At 42.6% G+C, this 19862-nt stretch overlaps 2 protein-coding genes across 2 annotated transcripts; one reads left to right on the forward strand and one right to left on the reverse strand.

Annotated features, from left to right (window-relative positions):
* Window positions 1–630: 630 nt before the first annotated feature.
* On the forward strand, window positions 631–12218 carry LOC136431270 (uncharacterized). The gene is made up of 7 exons (XM_066422596.1): window positions 631–765; window positions 1865–1999; window positions 2681–2904; window positions 3696–3819; window positions 4305–4494; window positions 5051–5307; window positions 10618–12218. The coding sequence occupies exons 2-7, from the start codon at window positions 1880–1882 to the stop codon at window positions 10900–10902; spliced, it is 1200 nt and encodes a 399-aa protein (XP_066278693.1). The 5' UTR covers window positions 631–765; window positions 1865–1879; the 3' UTR covers window positions 10903–12218.
* Window positions 12219–12238: 20 nt separating this feature from the next.
* LOC136431271 (uncharacterized) lies at window positions 12239–19343 on the reverse strand. The gene is made up of 3 exons (XM_066422597.1): window positions 18907–19343; window positions 15772–15950; window positions 12239–13004 (listed from the first exon to the last, which is right to left on the reverse strand). Exons 1-3 carry the CDS (start codon window positions 19279–19281, stop codon window positions 12647–12649), a joined length of 912 nt encoding a protein of 303 aa, XP_066278694.1. The 5' UTR covers window positions 19282–19343; the 3' UTR covers window positions 12239–12646.
* Between the last annotated feature and the right edge of the window lie 519 nt (window positions 19344–19862).

Below are 19862 nucleotides of genomic sequence, written 5' to 3' on the forward strand. Positions count from 1 at the left end.
GGTGTTAATTTTTGCGGGGAGCGATGATTTGCGATTTTCAACATATCGGGGCCAACTTCTTTTGCGAGAGAAATCCTAATGGAACACAACGTGCCGATAACCTTGTCGTTTAGGGTTGTTGACTCAGAGTCCGGAGGTACTGAGTTCGAATCTCTGACAGGTCACAATGTTGTGATTTTGGCAAAGGCACTTTACACCTATTTTTTCCTCACTCGACTCAGATGTTAACGAATACCTAGTCTAGGCTACGTCCTTCGGATAGGACGTTATATGGAGAGCCACACTTCGAGCACGTAAAAGAACCCACCACACTTATCGATAGGAGTAGGGGTCAATTCCGATATGAGGGGATAAAATAACTCTGTTCGGACATGCAGCTTGTATTCTCCAGTACAAACCTGGTATGTTACGGCATGAGGCGGTTTATCGGGTATGCAATGCAATACAAACAGTGACAAACTAACGCCATATCATTATGCGGTTTGACCGAGCGGTCAACGCCCTCTGACTCACTTCCTGGTGTGAAACCAGCCGACAACATATAGGGTGTAGGTATAACCGAAAGGTCGACGAACTCTGTCCAGTTTCCCCCGTTAGGTTAAACATGAACTACATCACAAGATTGGTCAGAAGTATGACCGAGCGGTCAACGCCCTTTGACCCAATGTTCCTCGGTGTATCAACAGCAAACCCGACCGGCAGTCGGGCATTGTAGATCGTCCCAACAGGTGCTGACTTTTACAACTACTCTCTGTACGCACTCAGGTACGCACTTTTGACTTATCAAGGAGCTAGGCGTATCGTAAACTTTACTTGCCAACGCTATGTAACGTACATAACATACTGCAGCGCCTAGTCAGTACATATTTGTACGTTCGGGAGGGGGAGGGGTGTTTTTGACTACGAGGCTGGGGTAACCTACATCTTGTTTACCAACTTTTTATCTCCATAAAAAATGGAGATATAGTTTTAGGTGTGTGTGTGTGTGTGTGTGTGTGTGTGTGCCTGTCTGTCTGTCTGTGTCAAAGTTTGTGTTTCCGCACTACTGTAGTCAGCATAACTCAAGAACCTCTTGATGGATTACGATGATATTTGGGGTGTGGGCGGATGTTGGGAAGCCGAAATTCAAGGTTGATTTTGGGCCCCCTGGTATGTGACCTTGGTACCGCAGGAGAACTTCCGTTTTTGTATCTTTTGACCTGGACGTGCTATGGTATTGATTTTTGGGTGGCAGATAGCTTGTGATGTGACGAAGAATTGGTGTAGGTTTGGGCCCCCTAATAGCTTGCTCTGTAATTGCAGGGGCGTTATTGTATGTGAAAATCTTCTATGGAGAATAACTGAACAAATGAACGACGGATTTCCATGAGATTTAGTATGCAGGTAGCTTAGACAGAGATGTACATAATGAAGTGTGAATTATGCTAATTAGGACTTAAATTGCAAAACTAATGAGGAAAATCTATATTTCTATGCGTTTCAAAATTACTTCCAGTATATCCGGCATGCACGCTAGAACATTTCAGAACTGGGTGGGTTTGATGGGTGATTTTAGTATCCCTGTGGTACTACACTCACCAGGATCCCAGTACAATATTGTTGTTTGTTTGCCCCTGGGATCCAAACTGGATATCGGGCCGCCAGCCAGTCCCTTCGGGGTTCCAAGGCAGTGAGCCCGCCGATCTAGAGTGAACGGCCGGCCAACTAACCCGGGCTACAAGCTAAGCCTACAAACTCCCCCGTAGCGGGATCTAGATTAGATCGGCGGACTCACTGCCTTGGACCGTCGAAGAAACTGGTTGACGACCCGATGTACAGCTTGGCTCCCAGGGTAAATGTGCACTTATTCCCCCACCCGAAACAGCGGTATAACGTAACCATGGCCTCCTCCGGACGTTACCAGCTCCTGGCCTGCGAGCTGTCCTACTTCTCCGGTAAAATCCGGCCGTATCTGAGGTACAAGAACATCCCGTTCGACTCCGTGACTGCTACAGAGGAGGTAGATATTATCATCTCTCTGTAAATATTATTATAGATATCGAGATATTGAGCCTACATTCTAACTTTAAACAGCTTGATTTTAGCAAGTTCACTCCAAGCAATTTAGACTGCCATGGAAGTATTGTTAGTTAAAAAGTTAAATTCCTCCCACACCATAAGGTGTATAGGGCGGTGCCCATCCCCGTTTCATAGCCCTGGGCCACACTGTGCATGGTGCAATCACTGCAGCAGGGGGCTAGTCCACTGCCGGCAGTGGAGTGTGTTTAACTTCCATACTGTTTCATAAGTATGCACCATTTTTATAAAGTCTTTGGTATGACTCAATGCACCTCTTGTTCAGAGGTGTCCTACCCGGGAGTTGAACTCGGGCCTTATGATTCCAAGCACACCACTACACCACAGGGACACCCCTGTGGAAATATTGTAATCATGGTAGAACCAGAGCAGAAATGTATGTCCATTGTATATTTTTCCGTGTTTCTGATTGAAAATTGTTACTTTCGTTACTGCCGAAGTTGAAAAATCTCGATTTTTGTGACGACATCGTATCTTTGCTCCTTTAATGTCGATATGTAATGGTATAGTGTTATTGAAACTATGTGTAGGAATGACTAGAAATTAGAGTTTTTTTTAGTCAAGTTTCAAGCCTCATTAAATGCTTTGGCTGCCTTTAATCCAGGTGTACGAAAAGATGATCTTCCCCAGAGTGGGGTGGAACGTCGTGCCCGTGGTGATCACTCCGGACGACAAGACTCTGCAGGACACTACCGCCATCATCGAGCACCTAGAACGGAAGCATCCGGAGCCTTCCGTGCTGCCCACGACCCCCATACAGACCCTCGTGTCCATGCTACTGGAACTGTACGCCGATGAGTGGCTGCTGATACCCGCCATGCATTACAGGTTAGACACAGGAGTTTCCCCACGAAGTATTCGAATTAGAATGTTTGCAGTCACGTGACTGTGTCGTCATCTAGCGTCCGCCATGTTTGTGGGTTAAAGACGTGAGTCACAATGGAAAAAAATTCTGCTTTTTACCTCATTTTGAGTTTATTTTCTGCAAACGTTACTAGTACTTGGTAATCGTCGTATTGTTGTCAAGACGTCATCGATGCATACTGACATTTTGTTTTTATTCATTTTTTTTATATTTTGACGCTTTTAGCGAAGGAAATAGGTGATATAAATTTGAAGCCCAGGGGAAACAGCAGATCCATTTTGTTAAGCTTTATTCAACTTGTAGGGAAACTCTGTTGGCAGTCTCACATTATGTTATGTTTTTCAAAATGCCGTTAATTCTATCCAAATCATAGAACAATAGACCTTCAAAGTCAAAGTCAAAAGATCTTTTTTAGCGTTTTGCAGACAGTCAAGACAACGGTCTGAATTACAGCCAATTTACACAAAATCGATTTAGAATATTCATAATTTTCAAAAGGAGCGACTTATTAAGAATCACATAGCTCAGCAATACAATTACAAATGCTAAAATACGTACTGTTTAAGTCATTAAAATACATAGATAATACGAGTGCTTATAATCTATATGGAGGTATTCGACATTAAGGCTTAAAGAGATTTGTTATGCAGCAGCGTCGCTTGGTACAGAAAAGATCTTTTAAGTCTCTTTTAAGTCTAACCCTAACCAGCAATTACTATAATGCACTGTTTAAACATGGTCCTTTTGTTTCCAGGTGGTCGTTTATGGAGCAGAGGAAGTTCGTGGACCTGCAGTTCGGCCGGGCGGCGGCACCGACTTCCCCACCACTGGAGCAAATGGACAATCCCGAGAGATTCGGGTCGTACGAGAACTTCAAGGTCAGCTCTCTGTCTCTCAAAGTGTGATGTGTGTGTGTGTTTGTGAGTATGTGTGTGTGTGTGTTTGTGTGTGTGAGTAAGTGTGTGTGTGTCTCTCTCTCTGTATGTGTGTGTGTGTGTGCGTGTATGCGTGTCTGCGTCTGTGTGTGTGTGTGTTTGCGTATGTGTGTGTGTGTGTGTGTTTGTGTGTTTGTGTGTGTGAGTTTGTGTGTTTGTGTGTGTGTGTGTGTGTGTATGTGTGTTTGTGTGTGTGTGTGTGTGTAATTATGTGTATAGTTATCTGGAAATCTGGAATAACATATGTTTACATATAATAACATGTTATAACAGAAACGAAAATATTTACGATGTATTGGAAATATTCTGTTTAATGACCGAGTCCTTTTGCCAATTACTAGGCGCAATATAAGATCTAGTTTACTTCCCATGTGATTTTAAACACAGTAAGTATACTTATAGCAACGAACCACGTCTGTGTGTTAAAGAACAGTCTTCCCGTGCTTGGAGTGAACGAAGAAACCATCCCTGAGATCGAGAGGTCCTACAAGGAGTTCCTGGACGACTTCCAGACCCACCTGTCCCGGTACCCGTACCTGCTGGGAGACAAGCCCTGCGTGGCAGACTTCGCCTTCTGCGGACCTCTGTACCCACACCTGTACAGGGATCCTGTACCGGGTGAGGGCGTTTTTGTTGTTGCTAACACTAGTGTGAAAGGATGAAATATTGCTCGAATGCCACTAGCTGGACAGTAATTCTAGTAGAAAACCTGTTAGTTTATTGTGTGTTTGGTTGAGTCTATCTATTGCCCGGACCTGTTTTTTTGTTGTTAAACATGCTTGTTTGTTTGTTTGTTTTGGTTTGTTGGTTTGTTTGTTTGTTTGTTGGTTTGTTTGTTGGTTGGTTGGTTGGTTGGTTTGGTTGGTTGGTTGGTTGGTTTGGTTGGTTGGTTGGTTGGTTGGTTTGTATGTTGTTTGATAAGTGGGTTGGTTGGTTAGTTGGTTGGTTGGTTGGTTGGTGGCTGGCTCGCTGGTCGGTCGGTTGGTTGGTTGGTTGGATCGAGGATTAATACAATGTGGCTGTTTGTCTGTTTGTCTGTTTGTCTGTTTGGTTGTTTGTTTATTGGAAGTGTTCGTCATACATTGTACGTATGGTTGGTTTGAATGGTATTCTGACCACCGTCAACTCAAAGCTCCTCTGTAAATGAAGACCCGGTTTCCCACATGTCATCTAGGTTTCCTGATGCGGTGCCGTGCTCCCGTCGTGGCGTGCTGGGTGGAGACGATGATCGGCGTGCTTCAGGAGTCTCCCGCGGACGTCTACACGGTTGTGGACGGTAAGGCAGTGAAGGTCCCGCCGCCCGAGGTCCCGCGGGGGTTCCTGCCTAACGAAGAGATCCCCGAGACGCTGTTCCCGATCCTACAGCGGATGTTCACAGAGCAGGGACCGGTGCTGCTGGACACCGCCAAGAAATTTGAAGAGCACATCAAGGTAGGATGCCGGTCAATTCTCATACATCATCATCATCATCGTTCCTCCTCTTTCGAGGTGCAGCCGATGTAGGTGGCGCTTTTACGGCGAGAACGTAATCCCAAACATGGCTGAGCTTGTATCCCCCTCGTCTCGTACTAGACAGAGAGGACAACAGACGTATCCGTTGGATCAAGGAGGAAGTATGGATCAGGAAGTCATCACCAGTGGGGGGATACAAGCTCAGCCACGTTTGTGATTACGTTCTCCCCGCAAAAGCGCCACCTACATCGGCTACTTATAGCGGTGAGAAGCAGTACTCCAGTCAGACGCTCTGAAGAAGGTGTCTGACAGACACTGAAAAGTCAGCAGGTGAGATTACCTGGTTGTGTTGAAAGAAACTCCAAATATCCAATAAAGGTAGTAGTTCATTGGTAGTTTACTGTGATACCCAGTAGCCCATACGGGGGCTAATCTTCCAGGGTTCTTACACGTCGTCATACGGTTGTCGCAAGATCGAAAACTGAGAGCATTCTTGGATAGTCGTGCGTATGTCGCACAAGATTGAGCTGTTTTGTTTCGAAAAAGGCTGCTTAAAGCCCCCCCCCCCCTCTCACTGGACCCGCGGCACGCTGGTGGCGTCACTGCGTCCTTAACTGGATTTGTGTAACCCTTTGACTTTATAATGGGTTTATCATTCAAAACGTACAGGTATAACCAAAAAGACAAGAAAACACACAAAGCTTTAAAAGATTCGTTTTTTGTCGATGAAATTCGTTGAGTGCTTTGTCAATGCAATTGGCCGTAGCGACGCCGCCAACGTGCCGCGGGTCCAGTGAGAGGGGGGCTTTAGATCCATGTCGGTGGTTGTTTCTATCACAGCTTGATTGAACATTCTACATCAAAATCAAGCGACGACTTTCGGCGAATGTAACAGCACCTGGCCTATATTCATCTGCATTCGTACAAAGAGAATCGTTCTTTTCATGCTGGATCGTTCAATCAACAAAAAAATCTCTGTACGAGTGACGTCCATATTTATCAACGCACGCTCTCTGATGACCTATACTTCCTTTCATCTTCTTTTTTAATGGTTTCTGTTGCCAGCTACGGCATACAGAAAGTCATGTTTCGCAACGCTGTCAATGAAATGAAACAGAGTGACGTTATCTTTTCTATTCATCTGTTCGACGTAACAATTACACCTACGCAGACTGTGCGTTTTATATGTCGCTGGATGTGTTTTAATGTCATCTAAAAGGTATATGAGCATATCAGATGCAACGTGTATTCTTCGGGCCCCGCGGTCAATATTCATTGAATAAATGATAAATTGCGGTTTTATTTCGTTTTTTTTTCGGTTGAATACTCCACAGCGCCAAACAAGGCATTAATGAAAACGCGCAAAGCAAGCCGTTTAAGCCCGCCCTCTGACTGGACCCGCGGCACACTGGCGGCGTCGTTGCGTCCTAAACTACATATGTGTCACCCTTTAACTTTATAATGGAAATATCACTCAAAACGTACAAGTATGACCAAGAAGACAACAAAACCCACAAAGCTTATTGAATAGAAAGATTCGTTTTTTGTTGATGAAATTCGTTGCAAAAATGATTGAGCGCTTTGTCATTTCGATCGGCCGCAGCGACGCCGCCAGTGAGCAGGGGGGGGGGGGCTTTAGATCCCTGTTGGTGTTTGTTTCTATAACAGCTTGATTGAACATTCTACATTGAAATCTAGCGACGACCTCCGGCGAATGTAACAGCACCTGGCCTATTTATCTCCATGAAAAAAGGCTTTTTCATGGATATACTGTTTTGCTTGCGTTTGGTGTTTGTGTGTATGTATGTGTCACCGGATGCTTAAAGTCACCATAACTGTAGAACCTGTACATGGATTGTGATGATTTTTGGTATGTGGGTGGGTGTTAAGTGGAGGTAGGTCAAGGTCGATTTTGGGTCCCCTGGCATGTGTGACTGGAACTGCAATGGCGTATTTGTAAAAATCTTCAATGTAGAAGAACTGAAGAGAGGATCGACAGATCGTCATGTTATTTGGTACAAAGATAGGTTAGACCAAGATGTACACACTTAAGTGCAAACTATGCAAATGAGACCGAATTTGCATTAGTAAGGAGGTAAATCGTTTGCATGGGTGTCGTCGGATGCTTAAAGTCAGCATAACTGTAGAACGTGTTGATGGATTGTAATGATATTTGGTATGTGGGTATGCGCTGGGAGGAGAATGATCAAGGTCGATTTTGGCCCCCCTGGTTAGTGTCCCTGGAACTACAATGGCCTATTTGTAAAAATGTTCTAAAGGGGTATAACTGAAGAAAGGAACAACAGATTTTCATGTTATTTGGTACGCAGGTAGGTTGGACAGAGATGTACACACTGAAGTGCAAATCATGCAAAGTTATTGTGTTTGCGCGTGTGTGCGCGTGTGTGTATGTTTGTGTCACCGTGTGTGTATGTATGTGTCACCGGATGCGTAAAATCAGCATAACTATAGAACGTGTAGATGGATTGTAATGATATTCGGTTTGTGGGTAGGTGCTGGGAGGAGAAACGTCAAGGTCGATTTTGGGCCCCCTGGTATGTGCCATTGGAACTGCAATGGCGTATTTGTAAAAATATTCAAAGGAGAATAACTGAAGAAAGGAGCGACAGATTTTCATGATATTTGGTACGCAGGTGGGTTGGACAGAGATGTACAAACTAAAGTGGTAATTATGCAAATTCGGACTGAATTTGCATAAATAATGAGAAATATCTACTCTATTGTGGGCTTTGAGGTCGCACCATCTGTTCGTCTCTTATCTAGGTCAACTATTCCCAACAGGTCCCAACAGCTGGTGGTCAAACCACAAATGGGAACACTACCAAACCTGTATGTGGATACCCTTTGGCACATAAAATAAAACAACCAGCGGCAAAAACAAACAACTAGGGCAAATAAAACACATCATATATAAAAACAAATTTCATGGAGATTTTGGGGCTCCGGACTCTTGTTTCATCTGCATTCGTACAAAGAGAATCGTTCTTTTCATGTTGGATTGTTCAATAAAAAAAAAATCCCTGTACAAGTAATTATGACGTCCATATTTGCCAAAGCACGCTCTCTGATGATGTATACTTCCTTTCGTCTTCTTTTTTAGTGGTTTCTGCTGCCAGCTACGCCATACAAAAAGTCATGTTTCGCAACGCTGCCAAAGAAATGAAACAGAGTGATGTTATTTTTTTTCTATTCATCTGTTTGTTGTAACAATTACACCTACGCAGAGTGTGCGTTTTATATGTCGCCGGATGTGTTTTGATGTCATCTAAAAGGTATATTGGCAAAACAGATGCAAAGTGTATTCTTCGGGCCCATCGGTCAATATTCATTGAATAAAGGATGAATTGCGCTTTTATTTCGGTTGAATACGGTTGAATACTCCACAGCGCCAAGCAAGGCATTAATGAAAACGCGGACAGCATGCCGTTAAAACCCCCTCTTACTGGACCCGCGGCACGCTAGCAGCGTCGTTGCGTCCTAAACTGGATTTGTGTTACCCTTGACTTTGAAATGGGAATATCATTCAAAACGTACAAGTATGACCAAAGACAAAAAAAACACAATGCTTGAAAAGATTCGTTTTTTTTTTGTCGATAAAATTCGTTGAGTGCTTTGTTAATTTGATCGGCCGCAGCGACGCCGCCAGCGTGCCGCGGGTCCTGTGAGAAGGGGGCTTAATTCACCTTTTTACTGGAGGCTGCGACCGAGCTTACCAAAGATTTGACAGATTATATTGTCGGATAACTCAATGACTTTCATATAAAGAATGAATTTCTTTACGTTCTGTGTGATTTGTTGTCTTTTCTTGGACAATTCCGAATGAAATATGAAATACATCTTTATCGAGATGAGTTGTGCGACAAGCCGGCACAATGCTGGCCTTTTACGTCAATATGAGTCGGCTAAGTTTGGGGGTTCTGTGGGGCCTCGGAGGAGGTGATTTTTTTTGAACAGGCTAAAGTCAATGCGCGCGCGGATACCATCCATAAGAGTAAGATGGTGTTGCCTAATAACTCCTTTTGCAAAAATGTTTTTAAAAAAAGACCATTCCTTTTTAGATATTGCTTTCTTTTCGTTTCCTTTATTTTATGAGATATAGGTTGAATACCACTTTTCCACAGCGCCAACCTTCACCTTCACCTAGTCCCATCCTCATCTTGAGGGTCGGGGACCATGGTGGCTTTCAGCACGAGCTTTCTCCATTCTTCCCTGTCCTCCGCCCTCTGGGTACATTCTGCCAGTGACCGCCCTGTCCACTCCTTTATGTCATCTCCCCATCTCCTGCGGGGCCTCCCTCTGCTTCTGTTGCCACAGATCTTCCCTTGCAGGATGTGTGTTGAGATGTTCTGCCCTCGAGTGACGTGGCCAAAGTATTGTAGCTTCCTTCTCTTTACCATGTTCAATAGTGTCCTTTGAATCCCCAGCTCTTCTAGCACTGAGTTGTTTGTTCGATGTTCTGTCCAGCTGACCCTTAGTAGCTTCCTGTAACACTTCATCCCAAAGGCTTGGATCTTCTGAGTGTCCTTAGCATGAAGTGTCCATGCTTCGCAGCCATATGTCACCACGGGCCAGACCAGCGCCACCAAGATACATATGATGCGGACAACACACTGTTAAATACCGAATGATTTACTTAAATCCCGCTTCGTCTTACCAGGACTCAGAAGACGAGACCTTGCGGCTCATCTACCCTGAGAACAACGCGTGAAACATGCTACCTTCGGGGTTTTCCTGGACAATTTTGACTTTCGAAATATAGATTGCGGTTTTATTTCGATTTCACAGCGCTAAACAAACATTTCAAATGCTGGCAGCGTATGTTCTAATTTTGTTACTTAAATAACTTAAAGGTAGAAGATGAAGTACACTTTATTGTAGATTGTAGTTTATATTTCAGCAATAGAAATGTTTTGTTTGATTATATTATGGGAACGTGTCCACACTTTCAATTTATGTCTAAAATTGAGAAATTCATTTTTATCAAGCGTTTTGACCGTACAATGTTAAACAAATCCATCTCAACTTATATTTCTAACATCACAAAGAGCCGAGAAGAAGCCGAACCTATGAATTAGTGTAGTTTCAGAACTATTGTTTTAGATCAGTATTAGAAGTTCTGTGTGTCATTATGTGAACATTACCATGTATTCTGTACCTATATGCCTGTACTTAGCCCGTGATAGGGCATGAGCGTACAATAAAGGTTATTATTATTATTATTTAATACAAAAGAATTTATAGTGACCCCACTCTGTTTTTTTTACCCAGGAGTCAGCAGACGAGACGGACATGATGCGGGTCATCGGAGTTCACGACTTCCGGCTCGGTGACGTCACCAGTGTCCGCGGCTTGTTCGTCTATCCGCTCTGGATGCTGCAGAGGATCACCGACTACTACTCCAGCCTGTCCCCGGACCAGCAGCGGCGTGTTGACGGGTTCCTGGACCGGTTCCAGGGCGGCAAGGAGCTGGTGAAGGCCGACCTGTCGCGGTGTAGGATGGAGAGGAAGTCTGTGGGCGTGACAGTCGCGAAACCCGGCAACGCGAAGTTGTAATCAGCCCACCTAATGCTTTAGTCCAATTTCCCAACCGGGGCCCGGCCGGGCTGTTTGCGGAAACGAAAAATTCAAGTGTTTATCATTGAATATGTACAAGCTTTGCTCTTGAATAATTATTGGAAACTTTTGTGTTTTTGTCGTCTTTTATTTCGTACTTTTCGTTCCCAACGACTGCCCGACCGGGCCCCGGATTTAAAATGTGACCCTAGCATTATGCTTTGATCCCAATTCCAATCCGGGTCCCGGGCGGGCAGTCTTTGAGAACGAAAAGTATGATATAAACGAAAACACAAAACGTACCCAAAATTATGTGAGAGCATAGCTTGTGAAAATTTATTGACATACAGTTTGATTTTTCGTTTCCACAAACAGCCCGGCCGGGCCCCGGTTAGAAAATGTGACCCTAGCATAATGCTTTGGTCCTAATTCCTAACCGGGGCCCGGCCGGGCAGCTTGTTACGCTTTCTTAGCTGCTCGTTTCTGTGTCAAACTGCCTCCACTAATGCTGCGGTCCCAATTGGAAATAAAGGGCCCTGACTGTTTTTTATTTTCATTTTCGGGCGTGATTCATACATTGCCCACGGGACACCCTGCGGCTGCCAGGTTATATTTGGGTCCGGCGGGGACCCCGAATAATTTTAACCCGAGCTTAAAATCAGCGCGGGACCTGGTAACAAATAGTAACCGTGAGCTAATCGTGCGAACACCGGGAGGTCTCCCCCCGTATCCCCGGTACCCGGCAGTCCACCGGGACAAATTTGTGGCTTCGGGTCCCGGTCGGTGTTACATCCCCGACGGGCACCGGTGCATTTCATTTGGGACCGTTGCATAACACGACAGCTAGGAAGATGAAACGGTTTAGTCCCCCCCTAATTCTGCTTGGAGGTTAGGTCATATCGGCAGGCTGATGTAGTCTCAGATCGATCACTTCATTTAACAAATGACACGACTCTTATATCTCTGTGAGGTAATTACCATAACTTATTTTTGTCAAATTTGTCCGAAACCAAACCATTCCGATTTTGATATTGCTTTTTTTTTTAGTTTCCTTTGTTTTGTGAGAAGTGTATTTGATATAAAGCATCAAATGATGGATTACGTTTTTCACATTTGTTAGGCAATATGACAAATGTATCCGGACGTTTCAAAAGTGTGTAAATTTCATGCTATATACGCATCACTGTGTAAACGGGTTCTTCCTTGAAATTTACAGGTCGTGGAATGTTATATAAATACATGTAGAAAAGAACGCTTTGCACTAGAAGACCCGCTAGCCCTACATAAAACTGAATAAATATATCCTTCACAACAAATTTGCTCTGAAAGTACTGTTTATTCACAAGTCTCATCTATCATTCTTCACACCTTTAACGGTGTCTCGTGATGACCGGAATGACAAAGAACACTCCAATACGAAAACATACAATACGTACACTGCAATATGTACATTGTGAAAACCACAGGGAGGTTTTCAATACGGATAACTCGGAAATGTCGGACGTACAATATCCATCACTGCCAATTAGAGTCTTTTCATACACAGGCCTGTTTTGTTTGGCATACTCCGGTTAGAAAACGGCCCAAGGCGCAAACGGCTTGTTTCTATACAGATTTGAATTTAAAAGGGCCCGTTTTATGTACAGGGTGCATATCTCAAGTATCATAGTATTCCAAATATCTTGTCTGCTAGCTATTAATGGCCTCTAAGAAGCGAATGCTCGGTACTAATGTACATACATATCTAGTTATCCATGCTCTTCTTCCATGAGAGAGTGACACCCTGCAATGCGAAATCCAGCCCTCCCTGCCTTAGAAGCGTGTGAATCATTCCCAGCAGCGCCCACAAGAGTATTACACACAACCCACAGGCGATTAGGAGTAGACAACAGTACACTAAGGAACAGTTATCTTTGACAGACATGAGTTCTTTGATGGCGTAGGTCGTGGCGACGACCGAGCTGATGAGAAGGGCTCCCCGGAGAAGGTCCGTCATGGCCCGCCCGGCTCGAGTCATCTCCTCGGCGGTGTCTTTTGCGGCTCGGGCTAGGTCCGTCATGGCTTCCCGTGTCTGCGAGAAGCGCCGAAGCCCATGCTCCAAGCTGTACAGAAAAATGAATGAATGAAGACCTTTAATGTATTGCACATTTTTGCCACACTAGCTGGGCTAAGTACAGGTCACAACAAAACAAAACATGTTGAACAGATACATTTAACAGATACAAAAAAACACAACTATCATTAGATAAATGCTTGTCACTTATAGTAGAGATAAAAGAACAGGCCTGTTTATTGATGGAATATTAATTGCAAGTTCTTGCCTTGAGGCTAATTTCAAGTACAATCCTGATCCCCATTGTCTGTCCATCCTTTCTCGTGTTGCCCATTAGGAAACATGAAAAAGGACGGACAGACAATGAGGAACAAAATAATAGCATGCGACTACTCTATCAAAGAAATCTTAAGATATTTCTTGAAAAATGATTGATGAGCTAATTGCAACATGAAACAGTACTTGTAGCGTTTTATGTATAAAATCTTTGCATACAGTGCAAGGTAACGATGTTGAAAAATTGAACTATCCTAAAACGAACTGCTACAGAATACATATAATAATTTTAATTGTACATCTATTCCATATCTGGCTTAGTGTAGGCCTACGAATATAAATTTCTAGAAAAACTGATAAAGTAAAAATAAAGTGAGAGGACTTCAATGCTAATCCAGTACCACACGGGTTCTAAAACAACTTCAAGACACAGTTTCGGCTACATCTCATCTCTCGGTGATATGATAACTAAAGATTGAGGCGTGTTTTCAAAAACACTACATGTTGAGTAACCCACCCACTCATTCATATCATTGTTATGAATTAATAAGAGCTTTGATTTCTCACAGTATGAGTCTGCATGGTCGACAGAGAACATTAGTCCTCTGATAATCATTTTTCAAAAAATTAAGTTAGATCTGTAGCCTCTTAATTAGCAGTTGTTTCTACACCAGACGACGAGTTACAAAATATTAATGTCAACACAGCTTGTAAATGCTAGATAGAGAACTGACTAATCTAACTTCATCATCCAACTATGCTGAAAACATTATCAATCTTACATTAAGAGAGTGTTTATTAGAAGTTGTTCAAAATCTGATTTGTTACGAAATATTATAGTCTGTGCAACTTATAAAGCTAGTTATAGCACTGAATAATTATTCTCCATCTTAAAGATGTGCTAAAAAGACACTGATCGAGAGCAGGCGGAAGTGAACATAAAGATTCGTCAAAAGTATTGAGTTAATGCTAAAGATACAGTTACTCAAGAAACTGGATATAATTTGGAAACGGTAAGACTTTTCAGGGAACATCAACTAACTTTCTTAGTGTTACTGAGCAAGATCTGTAGTCCAACAGATTCTTAATAACAAAAACTATGAATTGAATATTCAATTTATGATAGAATTGTATAATTCAGTTGATGACAAAATATATTCTAAAGAAGATATTCATAAAGAAAAGTCACTAGCAATGAAAAGATAACAACAGAAAGATTATGTAATTATTTTATGAGGGTAAGACGACAACATCTGCTTTACAAAATCACATTTACTTCACTAAGGTAGATTCAGAATTAGGTTTATGCTGCCTTGAGGTTTTCAATTTTGTATCTAATTGCGAGGAAGGCGGTCGGACAATTATGTCGGCAAAGCTTTGAACGGCGCCAACGTGAAACGTGATTTTGTTTCTAAGCTTGTTCAGCTCTATACTAACAGTAGTAATTGCTTGTACCGAAGAAGTCGAGCAAATTAGCATTAATCGAAGATCTCATGTCGCTGGACCAAGACGCGTTTTAGAATGTGACCGGCAACGGGTAATGATATTCATGTTTGCGAATTGCCAAAACAGCCAAACAGTGTTATATCACGAACGGTTATGCTGTTTTGTTATAAAAAATATGTTCCCGAGTCCCGTTATTTGTATGATATATTAAAATGTTTCAATAAAAATCATCCGTTTTCAGTTCTTAGGCAGGTTAAACTGGGCACCGAGTCGGTAAAACAAGCATGTATAAAAGTCTGTTGTATTCTAGTTGCTTGACACGCGCCCACTTCAATTGTAAATTGATAATTTTAGACTTAATCTAACACAAACTGCAAACTCAGTCAAAACATCGCCTGCTATCCCATATGTGTCTCAAATAGAAAGCAAAGTTCCCCTATCTTAGTCTAAAGACGGAACCTACTCAGCTTAGAGATCAGATAAAACCGTGAATGATGGTACTAAACTACTAATCATCCCAGACGATCATCGTCCTAAGGATTATCCTTCCGCCCATGCTTACGTGTTATCTGGACCGTACATCTTTATAAGATAGCATGTGCATAATATGCTAATGAGAACACAACTGGAGAACACGTTCGTAAGTCTTAAGACCCCATGTGCATATGCTAATGAGAACACGCCTGGGGAGCACGTTCGTTAGTCTTAAGACCCCATGTGCATATGCTTAAGAGAACACACCGGGAGAACACGTTCGTACATCTTAAGCCCCGTGTACAGGGGTGCGTAAGTATCCAATGCCATATGTATTTTACGAAATGCATACGAGTTTTACGGAATACGTACGAATTCGATGGAATTCAAACGATCTACTCCTAATAGCACACACATATTTTACTGCAATTCATACGACATTTATTAACAGATTCGTTCAACTCGTTTATATCGTTTGTAGTATCTTTAAATCCGTTAAAGTCATGTATGTTTCTTCGTAGTGAATCGTATATGAGTACCGTCAAATTCGTTTTTTTGATTCCGTAAAATTCGTTTGAATACGCCAGGACACTGATGTGCATATGTTAATTAGAACACACCTTGAGAACACTTTGTGGATGTCGTGATCCATGCTGTTCCCCACACGATCGATGACGTCAGTCAGGTGTTCTGCCCCTTTCTCTACGTCCCCCAGTAACATGTTGAGGCGGTCCGCAGTCTCCAGCATAAGGTTCCCGCCTTCCTCTAGCGAGTTGGACTCTGATGTATCTAGGCTTACCTAAACAACGACAATTGTAGAACGCTGTTATGTACTCCAGTGATCAACCTGATCTTATTCTATAAAAAAATGTTGATGATTTTATGTGTTTTTGTAGACTAATGCTTAGGTCACATTTCTAAAGCGGGGCCCGGTCGAGTAGCTTGCAGGAACGAAAAATATGATATAAAAGATATAAAAAAAAGACACAAAAATTAAAAAAAAACTACAACTAACTATAAATTGTGTATATTCTTGATTTGCATTTTTTTTATTTTTCGTTTTCGCAGACAGCCCGTCCGGCACCGGCTTGAAAATGTGACCCTAGCATTAGTAATAATAGTACGTGTACAGGCCGGAACTGGCCCCTTGCTTAGGGTTGAGAAAAAAACTTGAGAAGGTGAAATTGATATCTACAAATATCCAGCTATTTGAACTCATTAGATGACAACGTTTCTGTTTTATCAATCATGAACATCGTTAAAGACCTTAATACTATTGTTACATATTGCAAAGTTGCCAGAATGCATCTCTATATGCAGAGATCTTAGAGTGATAGTTTGCTAGTAGTGCCACTCTGAAATAGTTCAATATGTTCATTTTAGCAGTTATCTATGTTGTTTGTAGTAAAGTGTAATATGATTGATTACGCTTAGTTATTGATTAGGTTATCGTATAATTGTGTATTTTAAAATGTTCATTGTATCTGAAGTTGGATGTACCTCTATGAGGTGAGAGCTGGAAAAGGCATCATAGCCTGTTCTCCCATCCCTTCCACATTTGTGGTGAATTTTAATAAACAGATAAACAAATAGGAAGACTTATACATAATCTATGCTAGCCCTTGTTTTCCAAGTCCTTCTATCGCACCATCTTTCACAATTTCCGAAGATTTAAAGCTGTAATCACATACGAAGGAAAGATATTGAGGGGGCTTTTACTTTAATTATAGTAGACGTGCGTTAATTGGGAAGGAGTCAGCATCCCGTGTGCCGCAACGTGCTGCATTGCAACAGTTTCTACAATGCGTTTCTGAAGATAAAAATTTACTTTCTCCGCGGGATCCCCGGGAGGCAAAGTTGTTTTAGTTTCTGCTCACCATAACGTTATAAATGGCGGAAACTTGTTTAAGGATAGTTGTTTTAGTTTATTTCTGCTCACCATAACGTCATAAATGGCGGAAACTTGTTCGAGGAAAGTAGTTTTAGTTTCTGCTCACCATAACGTCATAAACGGCGAAAACTTGTTTGAGAAAAGTTGTTTAGTTTCTGCTTACCATAACGTTATAAATGGCGGAAACTTGTTTGAGGAAAGTAGTTTTAGTTGCATCTCCGTGCTTCATGGATGCGGCGCTGCAAATTGCCATTATGTACATAGCGTAACTTGTTTAAACGGTAATGATGAGAACATTGATTCCCGTTGAAGGTTGAAACGCATGCTTCCGACATACTTGGAAAAATGCACTCCCCTCGCCCGGACGAATATTATTAGTTCCTGTATACTTAAACAGAAGGAGCTATTTGACTTATTAGCATACAACCCTGTCTTGACTTATTCTTCTATTCAACCATGATCCTAAATTGTCTTCACCGGTTACAAAACCTTGCTATCCAATTCTTTCCATTAGACATTGACGAAAAATAGCGGATGCTGTCTGAAAACGACTACTTGAAAAGTGTATCCAGAAATATTTTTGCGCGTTTCCTTCCGATATATTCCAATGCTTTTCTATCAACTGAATAACTCCGCCTATCCAGGAATAAATGATTTGTATTGAATATAAAGTGGTATCTTAATTCACTTAACAAATAGTATTTTAGATCCGCGGATGCTGAACGTGTGAAGAAAATTACCGTTAGATGATTTATCCCAACGAAGGCCATAAGAATTGGTCTTATCTAGGTATACCAAGGGGAATCCTGTGCTTTTAACTGATAAACCGTAAGGAGTTTATATCATAATCATCAGGGTATTGACCTTGAGACCAGCCGTATACCAATCAGAACGAAAGGCCGGGCGTTAAACGGATTCCCAGTCTTCAGTAATCCTACCCGACCAACAACAGGCCATTTGTTACAACGGATATTCCCTCAATCCCCTTTCATAGTCCATTTCTAGGAAAGCATGCACACCCCGATTTTAAGTTTTCTTGGTAAACACTAACGCGCGTTTTCGTCTTCTTCTTTCTTAATGCAGAGCCCAATAAAGCACTAGCAATAATCTTTAGCAGTTTGAGCATGTCTTAGTTACAATGCAAGCGTCCAGTACAAAGAACGTAGGGAAATAAAGAAATATAAGGCAACTGATTGTATGTGTGCAAAGGGCATTGAATTTTAGTTTCAGCTCCCCCCCGTAAGTGTTCATGAATCGTATTTTCAGTATCAACATGATCAACTCAACTTGCAGTTCCCATGTACAGTGCAGACGTATAAATATGGGCTAAGATATGAGAGTAAAGCAAAACGCTATATCACACAATGATTGATTCTACAGTGTTGGAGATTTTACGTTTTAGTCGGATATAATCCTCTTTTTAGCATTATTGGGCACGTTCCGTTGCCACTGTAGATTCTAAGAAGAAAGAAACCCGAAAAGATTCATGCAATAACTAAACTCTCTGTTCTCAAGGGGTTGGTAAGAAGATTCCTAGTATCTACATCTTGTTCACACGGGAAATCAACATCTACTTACATTGTCAAGATAGGGTATAGAGGTAAGGTACTTAGGCTCTACCAGCCTCCGTGGGTCGATGGGAAAATAGAAGAAATTGGCCAAAATAGAGTCAATAGTATGAAGGAAATCGGCTACGGAGATGGGGTCCAATATTGCAACCCCGAATGCGGCTGCGAATGTTACCCTCCATGGCCAAAGTCCCCCGGCAAATGTTCTCCCTATAGCCGGCGCGGTTAGTCTGGTAGAGACTATAAGGTACTGGCCAAGGTTAACAAAAAGGCGGAAAATGAACATCAATCCGTACCTGAAGAGACAGAGGCAGTTTGCTGATTTTCCCGGCTATATTAATGAAGGGCCGCCTGTGCTCCTCCGACTCGGCTTGATGATGTCCATGACCATGTTTCCTGTTGAGCGGGCCCGGGCTGTGGGTTGGTGTGCTACGGGACGACCCGCTTGGCAGGCGGAAGACGTTCCTCCTCCGTGTGCGCCCGTGACGGTCCTCGCGATCGTACTCCTCCGGGCTTTCGTCCCCGGCCTTTCGGTGCTTGTCCTGCCGGGGCATGTTGAGCTGCTCGGCGCTATCCGCGCTGTGATGCATGCGGAACAGTTGGCGTCTTCGTGCGCGGAGCTGGTCCATCATTTGAACTACAAGATCATGCACAGAAATATTGTTGGTCATCGTTGTGGGAAAATATCAGACGGGAACTCGCTAGTCTAACTAGTAACAGGAACTAGCAACACACAAGATCGAGGAACAAGAAACTCCGTTCTCTCTATGTTCCTCTACAACAGACCGCGGAGAATAATAGTACTGTTGCCCATGAGAAGCATATATATAGAGAACTTACGCCCTCTAAGCAATATGCAAACAAAATTCGAAGCAAGTCATTTTTCATCCTCTACATTTAAGCCAGGATTTGTGTCAGCTCGCAGTATACATCTCCATGCGCAAATCCATCATTCACATGTTCATGCTTCATGTATATTCTAAACATGCAAACTTCTTCAAGTGAACGATTACAATACTTCAGGAAAACGAGATAAGCATCCGAGAAGAAACTGATAACGCAGACCGTGAACATTACACCTACCTCTATACACTCGCTGGCAGAATCACCGTTCAAATTGTCTTGTAACGACGTAAATCACGAACCCTTGATGGTCTGGAGAACAAGACCACTGCGATGTCACCGCTGAGAGGCTGCCTGGACGTACTGACGAATGTCCGGCTGTCTGGGAAAGCTGAGCCGAAAGACACGT

This window comes from Branchiostoma lanceolatum, chromosome 3 (genome assembly GCF_035083965.1).
Source record: "Branchiostoma lanceolatum isolate klBraLanc5 chromosome 3, klBraLanc5.hap2, whole genome shotgun sequence".
Lineage (NCBI taxonomy): Eukaryota > Metazoa > Chordata > Leptocardii > Amphioxiformes > Branchiostomatidae > Branchiostoma > Branchiostoma lanceolatum.

What these genes read in the sequence shown, in the direction of transcription:
- LOC136431270 (XM_066422596.1), top strand. Translation starts at nt 1,880, where the DNA reads ATGGCCTCCTCCGGACGTTACCAGCTCCTGGCCTGCGAGCTGTCCTAC. An exon ending in CCGTGACTGCTACAGAGGAG is followed by an intron (nt 2,000 to 2,680) that starts GTAGATATTATC and finishes CCTTTAATCCAG; the next exon opens with GTGTACGAAAAGATGATCTT. An exon ending in ATACCCGCCATGCATTACAG is followed by an intron (nt 2,905 to 3,695) that starts GTTAGACACAGG and finishes TTTTGTTTCCAG; the next exon opens with GTGGTCGTTTATGGAGCAGA.
- LOC136431271 (XM_066422597.1), bottom strand. Translation starts at nt 19,281, where the DNA reads ATGACCAACAATATTTCTGTGCATGATCTTGTAGTTCAAATGATGGAC. An exon ending in AACTGCCTCTGTCTCTTCAG is followed by an intron (nt 15,951 to 18,906) that starts GTACGGATTGAT and finishes GTCGTTGTTTAG; the next exon opens with GTAAGCCTAGATACATCAGA. An exon ending in ATCCACAAAGTGTTCTCAAG is followed by an intron (nt 13,005 to 15,771) that starts GTGTGTTCTAAT and finishes TTTTCTGTACAG; the next exon opens with CTTGGAGCATGGGCTTCGGC.